This window comes from Orcinus orca, chromosome 4 (genome assembly GCF_937001465.1).
Source record: "Orcinus orca chromosome 4, mOrcOrc1.1, whole genome shotgun sequence".
In the NCBI taxonomy this organism is placed as follows: Eukaryota; Metazoa; Chordata; class Mammalia; order Artiodactyla; family Delphinidae; genus Orcinus; species Orcinus orca.
This window is the reverse complement of record NC_064562.1, coordinates 116672175-116692851: the sequence shown is the minus strand read 5'-3', so window position 1 is coordinate 116692851 and position 20677 is coordinate 116672175. Positions and strand designations below refer to the sequence as shown.

Genomic DNA, 20677 nt, shown 5'->3' with positions numbered 1-20677 from the left:
GGATGGAACCTGTGTCCCCTGCATTGGCAGGTGGATTCTTAACCACTGCGCCACCAGGGAAGTCCTGCCCTAGTTTTAGAGACACATAAATGAAACCCGATCCTTCTGATCAAGAAAACCAGACAAGTAGGCTAATATTTACAATACAGTATGTTTTCCCTTGTCCTGTCCTATTCAATAAACACTAGGCACATATGGGTAATGAACGCTTGGAAATGTGGCTAGGGTGACTGAAGAACTGAATTTTTAATTTATTAAAAAAAATTTTGGGGGGGCCTCACCACGCAGCTTGTGGGATCTTAGTTCCCCGACCTGGGATTGAACCCATTCCCCCCTGCAGTAGAAGCACAGAATCCTAACCACTGGACCGCCAGGGAATTCCCTGAATTTCTAATTTAATTAAAAAAACTGAGGCAGTGTAAATTCTTTCCACTGAACACAACTTAAGTGTTTTGGTGGGACTACATCTCATTTTAACTGAAAATTTAGCATCAGAATTGAAAAATGCTTTAAGTTTAAAATATATACCGGATTTCTGAAGACTTTAAAAAAGTGTGTATATAGAATATATATATATATATTATATACACACTCTGTTTTTAGAGAAAATATCAATAGATTTTATGTTGAGATTGAAAAATGCTTAAATAGTATTTTAGATGTATTGGGTCAAATAAAACATTTGATCTCATCTGCTCTTTTTACTCTGTTATGTGGCTAGTAGGAAGTCAAGATTACATATATGGATATTATTTCTCTTGGACAGCACTGCTCTAAGACTAACTCCAAATACGGTGTCTCATCCCAATGAATATGCCTGATACACGTTGGAACCTCAGGAAAGCAACGCATGCTGAGCCTCACCTGTGGCAAGAAAAGGCTCTATATATTGTAAAGCAAAGAGCTTTACAGATACCCTTTGTATCAGCTTTACTGATACAAAGGGTATCAGTGCTTCCTGCCAAAACACGGTCCTATCCATTACTTTACTCATCTTCATGTAAACCTGGTGAATCAGGTGTTGTTAACCTTTCCGAGCTTAAGTTTTCTTAACGATAAAAGGTGGATTAGTGACTGCTATTTCCCAGCTCTTTGGCCTTGAAGTCAGTTTCTGCCCCTCCCCTATTCTAGTCACACTATAGCCAGCCCTGAAGTCCAGGCCGATACAAATCCCCCTTTAGGCTTCTGCTGCCTTCTTTGATTGCTACTCCCCTAAATAACCAGCCAAAGGTGACAAGTTGTTAGACTAGATCTATAGGATTAGAGGATGACTCATCTCAACTCAGATACTAAATAAGCCAAATTGGTGAATTTCAGCAATTCCTATCATCTCCTCTTTATCTTTTCCTTAGGGTTTGCCAATATTCAACTGAAGTCTAAGGCTCTTCTTTTTTGGACTCCTTGGGTGCTGGGAATGAGATGAGGGACTGAATGCCCCTCTCCAAATATCCTCATACTCTTTCTTCTGAAGTATGTGTAGAATCAGATTTAAACAATCAATGGTATTTGGATAGATGGCATTAGCCATGCAATTACACTCAAATGGCCCAGCAGGCTCACTGACTACTTGGAAACTCTTCCACCCAAGCCCCACTTAGTTGAGAGGCTACACATGGAGGGCAGGACCCACACACATTCTCTGAATGACATGACCATGGCATGAAAATCGCCACTGCTGCCCAAACCAGCATCTCATCTCTTGTGAATGTAAGCCAAAGCAAAACAAAGTTACCTGGCCTCATTTCAGGGTATGCTTAGTTAACCAGCAGTGCATCAAATTCAAAATATACCTTTATGGAATTCAAAGCGCCTGTATTATGTAGGATGATGCCTTTATGTGGTTCAGAAATACATCACACAAGACAGGCTGTATAATTAATAGCCAACTTGCTTAACATTTGAAATGAAAGAACAGAGAAAATTTTATAGTTGCTTTATTTAACAAAATTTATGCCAACTTCTCTATCTATATACATACGTGTTTCAAAATCAGAGCAGCAGACACACAAACTGTTAATGCAGGACTTTTTAATAATGCTTAAAACATGTTATGCAATGTTTTGTTTTCTGCTCATACTGACGTTAACAGATTCAAAAGTTATTCCAAAGGCTGAGTGGCATCACGTCTTCATTTTCTGGGGTGGCTTAAGAAAGAGGGATGGAACTTTTGAGGGTTAATACATTGTGTTCAGTTTAGCTTAACCAAGAGCACTTGGCCCATGAGTGGGGCTCACAAAGTGTTTTGGACTGGGGATAAAAACTTGAGTAAAACAGAATCTATTTTGAGTATACTTTTTAAAAAAAAATTCACTGTCATATCATAAATATAACAATGTTGTCTCATTTCTTATCCCCCAAAGAAAACCTATTTTAAAAAATAAGTTAGAAATGATTTTAGTAGTAAGTACTATGAGTAACATTTACTGAGTAGAGACCCTTCAAAATCAAGGTAAGAAAGAGTAGACAAATACTCAACACAGTTCTGCCCCTACCTTCTCCAATTTTGTTCGTTTCATGACATTAAGCTACATGTTAACAAGCTATTTTCTAAAGTTCTTTATATAGGGAAGACAGCCATTTTTTGCTTTCTCATTTTTTTTTTATGACTTCCAGGAGGCCTCTGAATTCCTTACAAAGTACTGTAGTTCTGGAAATCTCAAAAAGCCTAGCTACATATTCTACTCACAAAATTTTCCTCTGTACAAGTACATAAGCTGAGTTTTAGGTAATACTTGAAAAACAGTTGATGCTGCAAAGTGTAAATGTTTCATGTTGACACTTAACACTCTGACCTGATTCATGGTTATCTTTCCTGAAAGGTCATGGTCTAGCCTTTCAGGAAAGATGCTACTAAGCAGTGAGGTATAGAAGGAGAAAAATAATAAAGCACAGCCTTTTCTTCACCTCTCAACACCTTAAGAGCCTTCTTTCATGATGGGGGCTGGGGTGGGGAGTGAATAACAGATCTACGCATGGATAAAACTTAAGAATGCTCTCCTTTATGTACTGAAGCGGTACACACAATCCAGTTCCCAAAAAGCACCATCTAGAAATGCACCGGGACTAAATACCGTACTGCAATGATCCACCGGGGTTTCTACTCCCATTTGTTCATATAAATCAGACCCATCACTTACTGTGCTTTCATTTTCTAAAAATGAGATCAGACCATTATAAAAATGTACTTCCAAAATAAATTATTTCTAGAATATAAAATGTTTTATATTTTTCCAGCCCACGTAACTTCATTATAAAATAGGAAATCAGAAAATTAGCTACTGCAAGTTTTCATATGGTAAAAAATATATGTGTACACATATATATATACACATATAAAAAACCCAAGTTTTAAATTTCAATAAAAACTAACCAATTAATCAACTTAATGATCATGTATTAAACTATACACAAGCCACGTTGAATATCTGTAATGAGAACCAACTACAAAGAATTACAATCTGATGTATCAGAGGATAATCTAAGGCTTTGCCACGTGGAAAGAAAAATCAGGAAGTCTCTTAACTGACTACCCAACACAACAGAAATCTCACTCACGCCTTTCTCAGATGTAACAGCCCCCAGTTTCATTCGCTGCCCTCAATTCCCTAAGGAAGGAGTCTTTAAAAGGGAGGAAAACACGTGAGTTGGGGCTGCTTTGTAGCTGTGCTGTGTGTGCTCTGCGTTATGGTTGGTTCCCCGCTGGGTGGGCAAGGGAGGCCTAGAACCCAGCCTGAGCTGCTTTTGTCAAGCCATCCATCTGCCCAAGCAGCCGCAACGGTGCAGAGGGTGGGCTTTTTTCTAGTGCACAGGAAGGTGCTGTGGAGACCAGCACCAGTCCTGACTCCTGCTGGCGGAGGGGTAGCTGGAGTGTTCTCGGAGCTGCTTCCCAGGGAAGGTGAGCAACAGGGAAAGCCTGACTGCGGCTGAGATAAATTAGAAGCAGGTTGGTAGCACTGATGAAAACCAGGGACAGTGTTCCTATAAGCTTAACAGAGGTGGTGGGAGGTGTTCATTTTGTTGATTCTTGCCTGTTTTTAGTATTTTCATCAGGGAAAACCTTAAGGGGCCTCAAGCAAGGGAAAGGGACAGGTGAGCAGGGAAGCTATCTCATTTCACAGGAGGGCCTGTTCAGAAAACCCACCAAGGGAGAGCAGGATAAGACCTGGCAGGGGTGGGGAACAGTGTCTGTGATCCACTGGTGATGAAGGAAGAAAGAAAACAGTGTGCAAGTTCCACCCGTGGTCTGCGATGAGTTCCCAAATGAAAACTGATAGTCTCATTAAAGCTACAACTTTCGTCACAATCCTATCTATCTTGATTTGTCTCCCCAAACTTTATCTCTGTTGAAAGATGCCTGTTCATTCACATTTTAAATTGATGACTTACTTGACTTTTGTGAGAGTGGTAAGGGCAAACAGGAGATAATTTTAGATATTCTCCCTCTGTGACCCTTTCTTCTCCTTTTTTTCCCCCCAAAAGGCACATTCCCTCCCCAGCTGTCATAAATCAAGGTATTTAAAAATAAAGCAAAAGCCTGAAAATGTTCCTTTCTTCCCCTAACAACACCTGCTGTTGTAGTAAATTCAGGCCAACCTTTGGAATTATTCTTTAAAAGGGTCAACAAAAGCCCAACTCTCTGTGCTACAGAGAACACTTAGCAACACTGCAGAGTGGGTGAGGGATTTAAAAGAAGGGCCACTTTTCTATAACCAAACTTAAGATAACTAACAAAGTAGAAAATATACTTTCCATTATGTACCAAATATTCAGGAGATGAGTTAATGCAAAAAAAAAAATAAGTGGATGTGTACACCAAGACCTGGGTTTAATTCTTCAGTAGCATTTTGTTATATAAAGAGCATGTGTAAAACATTCTAAACTTGCCCCTCCGAATGGATTAAAATGATTTTTATCTATGCAGAAAAAGGTTGCTGACCAAAGGGAAGTCTCAGATCCCACTGAAAATCTGTTCAAAGTTTCCCTTCGCCCCAGACAAATGCACACACGTGAATCTGTGTGCACTTCCTCGGGGGCCACAGACACCTTCTGATGTCCACTCACCAGGCTCAGACGCCAGGCTCTCCACATTCCCAGGAAGACCTGAAGACTGAACCAACCTCCCATCCCTGCAGTCTGTATTATCCTAGAGTCAGGGAGGGACACAAAACCAAGCAAACCAAACCAGAATCAATTAAAAGTAAGAAAAACAATTTTCTTCCAAGAGCAATTTTTCACTTATTTGCCCTTGGAAGAAAGAACATCCCAATCTCTAGTTGCTTCTATTAAATGCCGTTGGCCATGACTCATCCACTCTTCCTGGTCTTCGTAGAGCCGTCCACAAAACCAGCACTTAAATATACACTGTGATGAGTCATCGGGCAAGGAATCCACCACCTGGTAGTTGTTTTTATGAACTTTTTTAAGTTTCATTTTCAACATCATTTGCCTTTTTATCTGATTGGCTTCCTCCACATTCTGGTAGGTCAGCCGGACATGATGCCGCCTGATGCCTAACTGACACCTAGTCCTCTCTGATAGGACCACTTTGAGGACGTTGCCTTTGTACTTGTTTATTACCTTCATCACATTGGATACTTCTGGTGAGTCGACATCAGGATGGTTTAACACGATGACAGGCTGGTTCCGACGGGGGCATTTGATCAACTGGTCTGGTTTAGCTGCTATCAGTCGAAGTTGTCTTGCAACCTGAAAAATGGAAGGATCCTTGAAACAGCGGCTGGGATCAGCCTGAATTTTGCTTTTCTTCTTGGATGAGTTGACCTGTTTGGTTTTATTTTTACTTACAGGAAGACTTCTGGAAAACAGTTTCCCTTGCTTACTTATTTCACTGCTTCCTTGCTGTCCATGCAGGAGTCCAGTTTTTTTAACCATGGTGCTACAATTTGCACTCTCTTTTCTTGATTTAGCCCAAAGAGATAGATCATGATTCTGGGACATGTCTACCGGCCCACTTTCACTTGTCCAAGACTGTAAGTCCAAGTCTGTCTGTTTCACTGGGCAGAACGGAATGGGTTTTATTAACTGTGTCTCACTGCAGGGGATGCTGACAGGTGCTTCACATGTAGCCTCTATAACGTGGGAATTCTCAGAGGAATTAAGAACCCTCAGCACAGCCCCCTTCGGGATCAATACTGGAGGAGCCAAATGTGGCTTCCTGGCTACTCCGCTTTCGGTTTTCCCACTGCTGCCTTCTACAAGGTGCGGATATATCTGCTGATGAGTAAGCTGTCCATTAATACCAACGTCATCCTGAGGTTCCGGGAGAGTACCTGCAGAATAGCCAGTGCTGGTAAATGACACGTTAATTTCCTGAATACCTTCAGAGGCAGCTTTCGAAGTGACCTTAGATGCCTTCCCTACAGAACGACGATGTGCATTACTTGCAGCCAAAGATGAAGGCTTGCCACAGGATTCAATTAGCTGGGCTATCTTTCTGCGCAAGAGTTCAATTGACTTTATTTTGGACGTTGAACTATTCCACTTAATGCCCTCAGGGACGTTTTCAGATCCGGAGCTCAGAGAAAACACTGATGAGATGACTGGGCCTTCGAAGGAGTCATTAGCCTTTACAGAATTCTTTAAATCCAAAGGTTTATCCCCAGACTGTTGAGGTCTGATTCCATCTTCTCCCGTTACATTTATGTGTAAATACTCACTTTTATGTTGAGAGGAAATCTGGCCAGTATTTGAAACTGCCTTGTGTTCCTGTGTCTGGTTATCTTTCAGCTTCCTATTAGGGGGAACCATTTTTACAGGAAAACTGATCTCATTTCTAGATTCCACGTCCTTTTTACTTAGGGGCAGTGAGTCCTTTTCTCCAGAGAAGGAAATGGTTGCAGGCGATGCAGCAAGAGGAAATAACTGCTGTGAGTCACTGTGTAAATTTCTTCTATCTTCAGTAAAAGAAAAGGCAGCTTTATATGGAAAAGAGTTTGACGTAGTTCCAAGACCACTTAAAATACCATTTTTTATTAGAGATGATGGAGAATGACCTTTTAAGGCAATGGAAGGAAGAGCAGTTCTTTGTGGATATGTATAACCTTTTTTCTGCAAACCCTCAACTCTATCAGGGTTGAGAAAGGATCCTCCACCACTGCACACGCTAGAATTTGAGGTGAAAAAGTCATAAGACCTTACCCACTTCACGTTTTTAAGTTGTTTCTGAACTGATGATTGAAGATTATTGATGCCTGCAAGTTTTCCAACATTCCCTTCGATCATCAGTGACTTTGTTTGTTCTGCAGAAGCCATTTTTTCCTGTTCGCCTGAATCTTTCTCTTTAGTCACATGTTCAGAATTACCTCCATCACCCTCACCAGCGGCAAGGCAATTACTTTCTTCCAGAGGAAACAGTTTCAGCACAAGCTGCTGTGTTCCATTGACAACCTTCACATCTATCAACTGGGCTAAACAGTTTGCAGGGATGATTAGTTCCGCTGGTGCCACAACCGTTAATGGCATTCCCGGCTGAACAGGCTCTTTTGCAGGGGATAACACTTCCACCTCCACACTTTTGTTCTCAAACAGGTTGACTTCACTGGGCTCTGACAGCGTCACTTTATTTGGAATGCACACGACATCTTTTTGGTGCTCCTTTGATTCAGGTAATAACATTATGTTGTGCATTCTGTCTTTATTTGAATGGAGGGAGAATGCTGAAAGCTGATCTGACAAGTTATTTTGAAACGCAGTCCTTGGACTGGAAGCTTTTAAAAGCTCTGGGTTTTGCTTGGAGGCACTGATTCTTTTTGGCTCCAGCTTGGCAATGGTTTTGGGCAGCCGTTTTCCACCAGCCTTCTCGTGGACTCTCTTCCTGTGTTTGACAATGTAGTCATTTCTAATAGCACCATAGTCACAATACTCACATTGATAAGGGAAAATGCCTGTGTGTTTCACCAAGTGCCTCTGAAACTCCCCTTTAGTGTAGGAAATGTAGCTGCAGTGAGAACAAATGAATTTAATCTCTTCATGTTGAAGCGTGTGCTTTTTGTACTGCAGAGGGTCCTTCGTGGAAAATCGACATTTATCACAATAGTATTTGCCTGGCTTAAAGTTCCTTACCCTAAATTTGTTATTGACAGAACTTGAGATGGTTTCTGGTTTATTTCCTATGTGAGTAGCACTGTGATTATTCACAAAATGGAAATGGGGAGGGGCCACACCTAGGCTGCATTTGAAGCAAACATATTTGTCCTCCTTTTGGCTTTGGCCAGTATCCTTTTTCAGATCCTGAAGCGGAATCTTGTACACACTTTTACACTTTACGCATGTAGCAACGGTCATCGTGGCAGCCTCTGCCTCAGAGACGTGATACAAAAGAGTCTGAGCTTCTTGTCTATCTGGGCGAGTCGCTCGATTAGCATTAGGCTGTTTGGGCGACATGGTCAAGGAACTGTGTCCGTCATCCACTTGTGTGGTCCATAACTGCTGCCCACTATCCTTCATCTTCTTCATCTGCATTTCTAAAAGGAGGCCACTGAAACCCAGAAGGGCGTGACAAAACTCGTAGGAAGCACCCTTCAGTACACTTTGTGGCTGGCTTCCCAGGGACGCATTATCTTTTTCACAAACCACCAGAGTAGGTCATGATCCCCAAATATGGCTGTTTCCAATTCTCTGATACTCCAGGCAACACTAAAGGGGAAAAAATGGTATCACAAAGCATCATTAATACATGAACTTAAGGTTTAGCTAACGTATTTCCAAATTTACCCTAATATTTCAGTGATCTTGGGGATTTTATGCTAAATCTTGACCTACTATCTTGAAACACAGTGATACACAGTACAACAGAACTGGCAAATAACCAGCCTAAACTGAAAACATTTTCAAAGTCCGCCCCTCTAAAAGTCATTACTTTAGGCCAACCATAAACATAGATATACTGGGGTAATCATGGCAGTCATTCAGAATAGCCTTTGCTGAGTGAGTTATTTTTAAGGGTCACTGAGAGCATTCTAGCAACTTCACAGGTATAATTTCATAACAGCCTCACTAAAACCTTAGGAGGCTGGCATTTTAGTTTCTAAACACACAAGTTAACCAGTGGTAGAGCCAGGGTTCCCGCTCAGGTGTCCATTTGTTTCTATGTTATGGGGTGGATCCCAACTCTCTCTCTCATGTGCCCCATTTGCTTTCACAAGTGGTAAGAAGACAATACTATCCTGACAATACTAGGTAGACAAATACTTATTCCTTCAACATCTTACTGAGCATCTATCAGGTGTCAGGCACTGTTCTAGGCGCTACAGGGCAGTGACCAGAAGCAAATCCGTCCCTCCCCTCACAATGGTACAGAGAGGGAAGACAAACTGTGCATTTATTTGGCAGATGGTGGCAAGTGACTGGGGAAAACAAACCATAAAGCCAGGCAAGGGGGACAGGGTGTAACTATGTGATGAAGTTGTAGGGCTGGGGCGTGGAGAGTCAGAAAGGGCCTGAAGAGAAGCTGATGTTGGAGCAGAGACCTCGGGGCAGCCTGGGAGGAGGGCGTTTCAAGCTGAGGGAGGGGGAAGCTCTGTGGGAAGTGGGCCTGGAGCACTTGAGTAACTGCAAGGAGGCTGAGGCTGGGGGGCAATGAGCAAGGAAGGGCGGAGGGTACTGGTCAGGGGAAGATCTATGGTGCAGCATCATAAGGATGTGGCTTCTCCCCACGTGAGGAGGAGACCCGGGGAGAGACTGGAGCAGCAACAGAACATGACATGATCTGATCTATATTCCAGCCACTGCCTCCGGCGGCTACAGGGACCGGAGTCTCAGAGGGTGAAACCATGGCAGCAAGGACACAGGGGAGGGAGAAAGGCGGCCTGGAATGCAGCTCCTGTTTTCTAGAGCCAATACCACAATATGTGTAATGCAGTGATTTGTACATAAAGATAGGTAATTATCTGTAACTATGTATTCTTTTTTCAGAATACACAGAACTAAACAAAAACCATTCCAGTTTGGGACCTGCTAAAAGCCTTTCTTTTATGACCTTAAAAAAACCACTTTCAACCTGTTGAGCCTCAGTTTTTTCATCTGGCAATAAGAATTACGGATACTTATCCAACCTCTTCCACAGTCCTGCCATGATGACTAAGACGCTAAAGAATACAAGACAACACTTTTAAAATTTTAAAACACTTCCCTGAATGTCAAGAGGCGCACAGAGGCCTCAGTAAGTGCTTGTTCAACGATGGGCAGCGATACGAATGGGAATTAGCAGCTTCCTTCTGGCACCCTGCTAACAGGCCAAGAGCTGTACAAAGTAAGTCTGAAAGGCCGACCTGGGGGAGCAGAAGGTCTTGCTGTGGGGTGGAGAGAAACAATTATTGCGTATCCAGATCTAGCATACAACCTGCCTTTAAAAACATTTTTGGAAAGCACCGTAAGAACGTACCACATTGATGACAATCTTTATTTTCTTTTGCAGTAGTATCTTTTCCTATTTTGCTTTTGCAAAAGACAGTTGCCTCCTTTCAAAAACAACTCCCAGCATGCAATCACAAGCACCTAGGGACACAATCAGACTTGCCCCACCCCAAGTGTGTATGTAATACACACCAAGCGGGCAGAGGCCTGTGGGGTTGCAAGGTGCAAACCTATCCCCTCAATGTTCAAACACATACCTATGCAGGGGGACTGTGCACAGGACAGGACATGTGGATGCCTCAAACTGCAAACTGACAGGCATGGGCAAAGACAAGGACGGTCATTTTCCTCTGTACTCCTGGTACATATACAGCAGGCAGAGCTTTCAAATGAGTCACTGGGAGAAGCTGACGCACTTCACTTTCTGGATTTGTAAACTGGCTTTAGTGAAAGGAGACAGAAGTGATATCCAGAACTTCTGCACTAATGAAGTGACCTCAAGCCAGCCACCCATTTGTATCTGCTCACTCATCTGTGCTCACATAGATGAATGCTTAGCCCTGAAGTTGCAGACTTTTTATCATCTAAAAATGCTACTATTGTCAACATGTTCAAGTGGGCATCTCCGTCCTGCTAAAATAGAAGAAGCAATGGCTGCAACCAGAGCCTAAGAAAACCACTGGCCCAAGGAATGCAGAGGCTGAAAAGCAGCTTTAAGGGGATCTGGTCCAGTGGTTCCTGAATCTGGAGGAGCTGCAGAATCAGAGCTAAAATAGACATTCTTGGGCTTCATCCCAAAGCTCATGAATCTAAATCTTAGTGGGAGAGGGAAGGAGAAGAGACATTTATGGTTTGTAAAAGGACTCCATATGATTCTGATGAGAAGCCAGCATCAGAAATCACTGGTTGAAACTTCCAGCAACACTTCAATCCTTTAAAACATCTTCATCAGTTGGTCATGCAGTTGATGCTCTACTACTACCATGAGCCAAACTCATTCTCTCTTCGGGCAGCTAATTTTATTTTCACATAGTTGTTACTGGCCAGAATTTACCCTTAAATAAAACTGAAACCAACCTTCTTGTAACTTCCTTATATCCTGACCTTGGAGCTACAAACAACTTAATCCCTGATAGACCAGTCATTAATCTGCTCCTTTCCTGTCTCAATTCTGTTCACAAGAGGTGCGTACCAGCCGATATGTACACATCTGATCTACCAGCCTCATAATCCTGAGGGAGAAGAAGAGAAGAGGAAGAAGAAGAAGAGAAAAGAAGGAAGAGAAGAAGAGGTAAGAAGGGAAAGAGGGAGGGAGGGAAAAAGAAAAGAGGGGGAGGAAAGAAAAGAAAGTAACTTACTTGCCTGGTACAACCTGCTTACCAGCTCTTTTAAAAAAAAAAATCACAAAAGGCAGTTTTGCCATTTTCTCTCCAAATCCTTTTAAAACTTGGAGGTGTCATTCCTCCTGGAACTGAAGACTTGCAATCTCAGACTGAACGATAAAATCACATACCTTAGCAAGAAGAGGAGAGCATCCTGCTGCAGGAGAACTCTCTCTAGAGAACTAACCAAGCCCGCTTGGTGCCTCGGTAATGCAGAAGCCTCCTGGTGGTGCTTCTGCAAAACCATCTCAGCAGTTATTTTGAATTAGGAATCCACAGAAACAAGTGTCAATATGAAGCATGAGGCTGTGATTAGCAAATGCAGTTTAAGAGGGAGGCAAGACACTAGGCCATGACCCAATTACGTCACCTGTTTGAAAGTGCCTTCTTGGCTTTTAAACCATTCTCAAAATAACGCATGTTTCTACCTTGGTACTTCCCTCCGTCCAGGTGACAAAGATGTCAGGCTTCTTCAAAACAAGCAGACAAAGGTCTCTTTGGCCACTGCAACATGTGGAGCTAGTTGTGGGTGAAAAAGATCTCAGATGTAGCACCCCAAGACAGCGGTAAATGGACGCAGTGGCACATAAGAACTCAGATGGCTTTGATGTTGGCATTTATACTTGGACACACCTGAGTAAATGGGCTCCCAAGACCTTGTTCCCTCCATACACCTTTCTCTCCCTGGTTCACATTCATGTACAACCACCTGTGAAGCTGGGTCCCCTTGGCAGATTACTGTCCAGTGGACTGATGACCAAGGATTACATGAAACACTGTAGATAAAGGGCCGTGTGTGTGCGAGGTGCTGGGGGCACTAATCAATCAGGATTAACACCAGTGTCGGTGATCACCTACCTTCCACACTCACAACACCTGTTACAAAACCTCTGCATCTGACCTCCTAGAACTAGAGATGTACATTTTTTAAAGTTCATTTAGGAAGGTTCTCGAAAACACAGAAAATACTTAATATTATTAACTCTGGACACAATAATAAAATAGCTACTTAATGTTAAGTTGTCTGCTTTTAAACAGCAAAAAGTGAGCTTTTTAACGCAGAATTATCTCCAGCATCAGACAAAGGCGGCTTCCACACACAGAGAGGAGGGGCACAATGTGTGACAAATGTGCTTCCTCTAGACTGAGTCTTGTCTTTTCTGGGGAAAAAGCCTAAGGGCAGCATCCACTACTGGTGGGTTTTCCTTCTGCCTCTGAGCTTACCTGACCTGGCTTCTTAAAAATTTATCATGGGGACAGATGGAGAAAAACAGTTTGTTAGAAACCAGTGACATTTAGGGCTATAAAAATCATGAAGGTTGTGTAAGTTTTTATTAAAAAGGAAGCATTTGACTTCTAAATACCGAAAACATCAAGTGCTCAACAGAATCAGAAGAGCAGTAAGCAGGAAAATAGTGTTTAAAGCTACAGATTGCGGAGTCAGATTACAGGGTTTCAGATCCCAGCCCCATTGCCTTCTAGATGTCTGACCTGGAGCAAACCGTCTGAATCCTCACCTGTAAACCAGACAATAACAGCACCTACCTCACAAGGTTGTCGTGAGGATTAAATGGGACAGTGTGACTATAAGTGCTTATATAAGTTACTTACACATAAAACTATTAAGAGTATTCTTCTCCCTTTTTTATGAAGAAAATAGAAGAAATAATGCCTATCACATAATTAGTCCAAGGGGCTAAAATACAGGCTTCTTTGCTGCCTGGGAATTGCTTTTTCTGGAATACACAGTGAATCTCATTTTATAATTTTAATTATAGTTGCTTGGCTGTACAGTCTAAAAGATAATTTACCTCTAGGGCCAAACCATCCACCTTGCCTTAGTGGCAAAGGGGCCAACAGGTGATTATAATCACCATGGAAAAGATGCTTTAACTACAAGAGTGCTCATTACAACTTAGGTTTACATATAATCTACTGATAGTTACCGAACGACCTTTTCCTCTCCAAGCCCAGTTGAACTGTGAATTATCCCTGTAGCAAATAAGTGTGTCCCCACACCAGATGTTAATGAGAAAAGTTTAAAAAAAGTGGCTGGACAATTGAATCATGTGCATGCTACATGGATCATCACATCCAGCTTTTGTTCATGAGAGATGCCCAGCAAACTCAGCAAATTTTAGTTGACTGACTGTATCTTTTGGACATTGAAGCAAATTTAGGAAGCTCTTCCAGAAATCTTTGCATTGTGGCTTCTACCATATCCACGGCTAGGGCAGGAATGTATAGCTGCTCCACCCATGAGGAGCAGAGGGAAAATGGAGTTGGCAGGTTTGTCGTTTAAACTCTGATTCTGCCCCTTATTTGCTGGGTCCTTAAGCAAGTGATTTCTCTCTACTTATCGTCAGGAAAGGAAATAGGCTTTAATATCATCAAACTTAGAGGGTAATCAGGAGAAGCAAACTAGGATCATGCATGCAAAGTCCTCAGTCTGGTGGCACATGCACTCCAAAATTCTCTCTGCTCCTTTTGTCTATTTAGCCACAGATAGCAAAGGCTAGTCTAACTAACGTTTCCTAGTAACCAAAATTTTAAAACATTCTACCCCTAAATGACCATTAGCATGTAAACGAGTGATACCTGATCAGTGAAACAATGCAACATTAGGTATGTAAACTGCCAACGTTTCTCCAGTTAAGTTAGTATTTAAGAAGAAACGGTTGCCTCACTCAGCGAGAACTTTTCCAGACAATTACAAAGAATCAGAATTGAACTGAATGGTAAATAGATCTAAACAATGAAAAACATCAATGAAGTATTTTCTTTTTGCTAATCTATCTTGCACTTGAAATGACTGAACTGAAAACTGATGGCCGTCTTGATGGCAAAAAATACTTCCAAATGTTGCTGACAAATGTACACCTTTGAGATCTTAGATTTCCTTCTGAAACCAAGTGTAATGCTTGCAGCACACAAAGAGGCAAGAAGGCTGAACAAGAGCCCCTGTTCTGATTCCTCAGCTTTCCAGATGAAAAGTGCAATAGAGTGAAAAGAGCAATCACCTTGGGGTCTCAGGAGCAAGGTTTGAAACCAACGTTTTTGACTTAGAAGCCGTGTCATTCTGGACTCAACCTCTTTGAGCCTGAGTTTCCTCACTTGTAAAATGGGAATAATGCCTGATTTACATGGCTGATGTGAGGAAATGGTATAATGCAGCTAGCAGGTAGCCTTATGCTCGGCAGGCAAACTACATGTTTTGACAACAAATAAGTCAACATTTTTCTGTTTAAGATTCCTTCCAATGTAGAAGAGTCCAGTAATCCCAGAGAAGCAGAATCTTAGTTTAACAAACGAGCCTAATGAGATAAAGGTCTCTCTGGCTGAGTGCTCTGGCTGGAGGTGAGGATCTTCTCTCCCACCCTCCAGTCTACAAAGGGAGTTACCTTGGGACTGAATGACACTTCTGAGCACGTGAACTGGAACTACACCAGAGAACAAAGGAAGTTATTATTATAGCTTTTTTTTAATAGTTTAAATAAGAGACAACATTTCTAAAGAAAGAACATGACTAGTGCTAGAGTTTTTAAAGTCTAAAACTTACAGTTCTATACATGGAAAAAAATTTAAGAGGCAAATATGCTCTTGTTAGCATTTTTGAAAAAAGGTAAAAACAAGGTAGTACTACAAAAGCAATATTACAAAATTCTATGTTATTAAACACACCTAGTAACTTCAGGCCTCTAAAGGTGATAAAAATGAAGGACAAATGTGTCTTTGTACTACCCCCCCACTTTTGCCTTAAAATCAAAATTTTGTAGAAGAAATGGAGCAAGAGTTTAATAAAAACTATAATTAAACAAAGAAGAATTGAGATAATTCTAAATCAGTGATTCTTAACCTTGGCTGAATTAAGGTAATCAACTTGTCATAATATGTTCAGGATGTTAAACTTATTTAAAGAGGTCCCTATGATGTTTAGTCACCCTCCTGCACAGAGAATTTACCTGGGGAGCTTTAAAAATAATGATGCCTGGGCTCCACTGTGTTGGGTGGAAGGCTTTGGGAGTTTTAAAAGCTTCCCAGGTGGTTCTAATGTGCAGCCAAGGTTGAGAATCACTACCGGACATTACAGGTAGAGAGGAGCATATGGGGGAATGGCCAGGGCCATTATCAGCACTCCTATGCAATCTTTTATATACCAATCCAATCCACCCTTGGGTGCCTGGAGGGGAGGCAAGGCCACTGCCTTGAACTGTAATGGTGTGAGCAGGCAGGGAGACTCTGGCTCCTACCCTTGCTTATTAGCCATTTGACCTTGGAAACATCATCACTGATGCTGTCTGTGGAGTGTGTAAGGGCAGTAACCACTCTGCAGATTCTTGGAAACTGAAATGCGCCTGGCATGGTGTGAGTACAATGGGCATGAGCCAGGGCTGTTTACCCGACACCCGCCGCAGGCTGCTGTCTCTAAGGAGTGTGATCAGGAGATGGAGAGAGGGGAACGGGTGGTTTCAGTAAAGTGGTAAATGCTACACTAGTGACCTGATCGGGATGCTCTCAGTGGCTGGCTGTGTTGCCAATCCTGGAGCACCATGGCCCAAGTCAGGTGGAAGGGGTGTGTGAGAAGGCAGATTCATACATTACATCCATTACTCCTCAAAGTACCAATTACCTCCAATTACCTGCTTCTTGTAAGATCTGGAGATACTGTCGCTTTTCTGAGGTCATGGAGTTGGTCAGCTGGCATCTAGACTAAATTCTGTGTTTTCTGCTACCCTGCTGTGTGAGGGCTGTGAACTGCAGTCATAGTTGGGCACTGTTCTTACTGCCTGCCCGGAGCCACTGAGCTGCTGACTGAGTCAAAAGCACGGAGAGTCCCATGGGCTCTTCCTTCTCTTCTCAGGCACCGAGTCCCAGCCGGTGTCAACCTCAGGCCCTGGCATAGGCTTCTACGCTCAGAACCCTGGGAGGCAGCAAGGCAGCGCACAAAGGGCCCTGCAACAGAAGCCAGACACTTGGGTTTAAGTGTTGGGCCCGTGTAGCCTTGGTTTCTTCATGCACTTTTCTAGAAAATAAGGGGAATGAGCCCCCAAAGTGCTTCTCAAGCAAGGGAGCTTAAAAGAAAAGGGAAGAAAGGCTTCCCAGGACTCAGGTGAATGAATGAATCAGATTGTCCTTTTGCTGGGGTGGGCTCAGGGCCTGTGCCTTAAATTCTTCGCAGGTGATTCTGATGCCTCCCCACTCCCCACCCTATGATGAGGATGTCTCCATCTGGGGGGCTCTAGCCACTTTCACTCCCAGGATGGAACATGGAGATTGTAGCTGGCCAAGTCTGAATATGTGAACAAAGAAAATGCAGTCTATGCCCGGCAGCTTGAGAACAATCAAGACTGAGAAACATCACCGGTGAGGACCCTGTTTATCACAGTCAACAGCACAGGGCTTGGTCACACAAGGCACTCAATGAGCACTGGCTGAATGGAGTCAATGAATGAAAGAAACATCAGCCTTCCTGGCGACAATAACAATGTTCTTTGTTCTTTTTTTTCCTCTTAAACTGGTCCAGATCCCCTTCCTTTAAAGCAAATAGACCAGTAGACAGATGTGTGTTTTTTAATTGCTATTACTGGATTTTTAAAAATCAGGGAGGAGGCCCAATAAATAAAATAATGCCCTCCTTTGTCTGTTTTCACAACGCACCTTACAATGAATGTTTAACAGCACAACAAAACTGGATACCTACAAAAGTGTTATTTTACAAGGCTATGTTAGATCCAAGATTAAGAAAGAAAAAAAAATTAAAAAATGCATCCTAGGTTAAAGATAACGTCGATATAACTTAAAAAAGCCAAACATTTGTATTCTACCTAAATAGACTATATTGGGATATTGGTTTTTAAATCGCCAATTGCTGGGCCAGTATCTCCTGCTGTGCACACACATCAGGGGTTGGAATGAACTTTGCATACCTGACTCAGACAGAGATAAAGAAATACATTCTGATTCTCTCTGCTCTTTTATAGGAAGTACTGCCTGCTCCTGGAGACCACGGTTTTCTCACTCTTGGTGACTTCAATTCTAAGCTTAAGGGATAATGTTTAAGGGATCCAACACAACAGTTGAGCTGTGTAGACGTTTATTTTTAATCAGGACACAGTGCTCAGTATTTCACTTTCTAATTTTTCATGTTAGGTTGATCAACTGTTCATTATCCCAGTTTTTAAAATCAAGCGTATTTTCACGGGATACACGGAATAACCAACATATATAGAGGAATTTAAGTGTTTTATTTCATTCTCTCCTTTGGCTTTCCCTTTCCGATTTAGGCATTTTCATTCTTTTGCACCCTGCGTGGTTTCCTGGCCTCAAACTGCCCAAGGACCCCAAGGCAACAAGATAAAAGGGCAGCTGAGATGGGGGAGATCCCACAAAGAGTGACATCAGCATTTAGAACCGAGTCACACCTTCATCATTATCCTCCCTTTACACCCTCACCACCAAAAGATGGACAAGCCCATCCCCGGGCACATGCCCCAAAACTCCCAAGGAAAGACAATGCCAGTCTGGTTTTCAAGTTTATTGTTGGCACACACACCGACGGTACACGTTATCCAAGGCCGTCCACGTCTCACAGCGCGGCTGCTAGGAAGGGAAGGCGCGGATACAGTGGGTTTACAGCCTCGTCCCCAGGGGTCGTCCGGGCCCCTTCCAGGGATCGCAGGGGTTTCTTCTAACCACTGAAAACCGGACCACGTCAACGCTGACCTCCTAGGCCCTCAGGAGGCTTTAAAAATGGCCTCCTGACGACACTTCCTGCTCGGAGCCGACCGGTAGGAACTCTCCCAGGAGATGCATCATTTAAAACGCTGGGGGCGGGCGGAGGAGGCCGGGCTCGGCGGCTCCACACCGGCCGTCCCGCAGCCCGGACGCCGCCGCCAAGGGTCACGACCCGGCGCATTCGGGGCGAGCCTACAGGGTCGCGGCCGCGGCACAAAGGCGGTCGAGCGGGGGTCGCCGGCTGCGCACCCGCCGCCACCCCCGGACCCCGAGGTCCGTACTCCCTGTCCCCGGCCCGGCGAGAGCCCCCCTGCCGGGCGTCCCCTCCCCCCACCCCCGGCCCGGCGCCCCCTCCCCTCCCCTCCAGGCCGCCGCCCTCTCTTCCGCACCCAGCCCGGGGCCCGCTGCCGAGACCCGTCTGCCCCGGGGCCTCCTGCCAAGACGCCGGCCGGCGGCTCGGGCACGCGGGGCCGAGTCCCGCACCACCTGGCCCCGGCTGCCTGCCCGGCGCGGCCTCGTCCTGTCCTTGCCCCGCACGGCCCCGCGCCACCCCTCCGCACCCCGGCCCCGCCCGGCCCCGCCTGCCCCGCGCACGCGGACCCGGCACCCTAGTCCTCCCACTCAGCCACTCACCGAGCCGGGTCCGGGTCCCGGGAAGGGGCGTCTACACCGCCGGCCGCAGGCCACCGCTGCCGCCTCCGCGGCCGCCCGCTGTAGGTCCCTACTCGGGGGGCGGAGCCTGGCGGCGCCGCGCGTGCGCAGTGTGCGTGCAGAGGCTCGGCTGGAGCGCAGCTGGCGCCCGAGGTCCCTAAAGCTGCGCCCGCCCTCACCAGGTTTCAGCGCGGCGCGGAGCCCAAGACCCAGCCGAGCCCTGGTCCTGGACTCAGAGCTCGCCCGAACGCGTCCACATCCACTGCGCACAATGTCCATGCTTGGCCTGGATGTCCGCAAGCTCCGGGGCCTCCCTGCAAAAGAACTGATTCTGCTTCCATTGTTGGCCCAGCAGAGCGGTGGTGGGCCCCTGCTGTGTGCCCGCGCTGGGTCCAAGCGGAGGGGGTCTTTGCTCCCTGCCCTTGTGGAGCTTAAAGTCCAGTAGAAAAGGAGCTCAGATCTCCAGCGTCCAAATTCTTTCTCTTTTGAAAGCAGCAGTGAACGAAATGACCTTGAAGACTCAGGTTCGAATCCCAACTCTCCTGACTCCTTTACAAGCCTGCGCGACCTTGGGCGAGGAAGTCCTCTGACCTCTCGGAGTCTCAATATTTTCACTTTTAAAGGTGGGGGAAGATCAGACCTGAAGCCCAGAGCCTTATTTACCACGTAGGTTGTTTCGAGGGTCAGACGAGACAGTGATTGTGGGAGAACCTGGAGATGGAGTGAGCTTACGTAATGCCACCATTTTCTCTTGCTTCTTGGACTCTAGTACCGTGTGTGGGGGGAACCACTCCCCCCTGCTCACTTTCGACCTTCCAGAAGGAAAATATACCTAGAATAGACCCCTCCCTAAGGAAAGAAGTGGACCGCATTGCTAGAGTCCCCCTACTCAGTGACTCGGATGCCGCTCCCTACAAAATGCAATTTCTTCCTATTAAGAATAGATTATGGCAGAGGAGAGAAGTTTCTTCAGGAAAAACAGCCAAAAGTTTATTTCAAGGCTCCGGAAGGAGCAAGGCTGGTTTCCAGCACCTTCCTGTCGGAGGCCAGAGGTCAGGGTGCATAGACATGGGCCAGATGCAGGAAGGAGATGCAGGGCTGGGACAGTTTTTCAACACGGAGAAGTGGAGTTCAGGATGACAGTGCCAGCCACAGGACCAGCAGTGGACAAAAATGCCCACCACTGAAATAACAAGAGCTGGGCAGAGAGAATGACAACCCAGGGATGGAACACCGACACCAGGTCTAACCCCTGTGCTATGCTGCCATAGTCATTGCTGATAAGGGCGCTTCCTGGTTCTCTATCTCCTAGGGCTCAGAGAAGCTAGTGGAGCTCTTCTCGGAAAATTACACTTATGTCCAGTTCATAACAGAGAGAATGGAGCAGAGAGTTCAAAGTCACCCTCAAGAGTGCGGTGGGTTTGGGAAGGGCATTGAGAATCTAAAATGGCCACTGCCTGAAAATCTCTGGTGGCAAAATGAGCCAAATCAGAAAAACTGTTAATTTTAAGCGTTAGAAAAATTTTTCTTGAAAT

General features: G+C 44.5%; 1 protein-coding gene across 2 annotated transcripts; it reads right to left on the bottom strand.

The window, feature by feature from the left end:
• Positions 1-1917: 1917 nt before the first annotated feature.
• Positions 1918-19235, bottom strand: ZNF518B (zinc finger protein 518B). Of its 2 annotated transcripts, XM_033427873.2 has the most exons (3): positions 19125-19235; positions 5806-8655; positions 1918-5706 (listed from the first exon to the last, which is right to left on the bottom strand). In XM_033427873.2, the coding sequence occupies exons 2-3, from the start codon at positions 8479-8481 to the stop codon at positions 5236-5238; spliced, it is 3147 nt and encodes a 1048-aa protein (XP_033283764.1). In that variant the 5' UTR covers positions 8482-8655; positions 19125-19235; the 3' UTR covers positions 1918-5235. The 2 variants fall into 2 exon arrangements, with proteins under 2 accessions (XP_033283764.1, XP_004269684.1); XM_004269636.3 differs by having other exon boundaries at positions 1918-8655.
• Positions 19236-20677: the final 1442 nt, after the last annotated feature.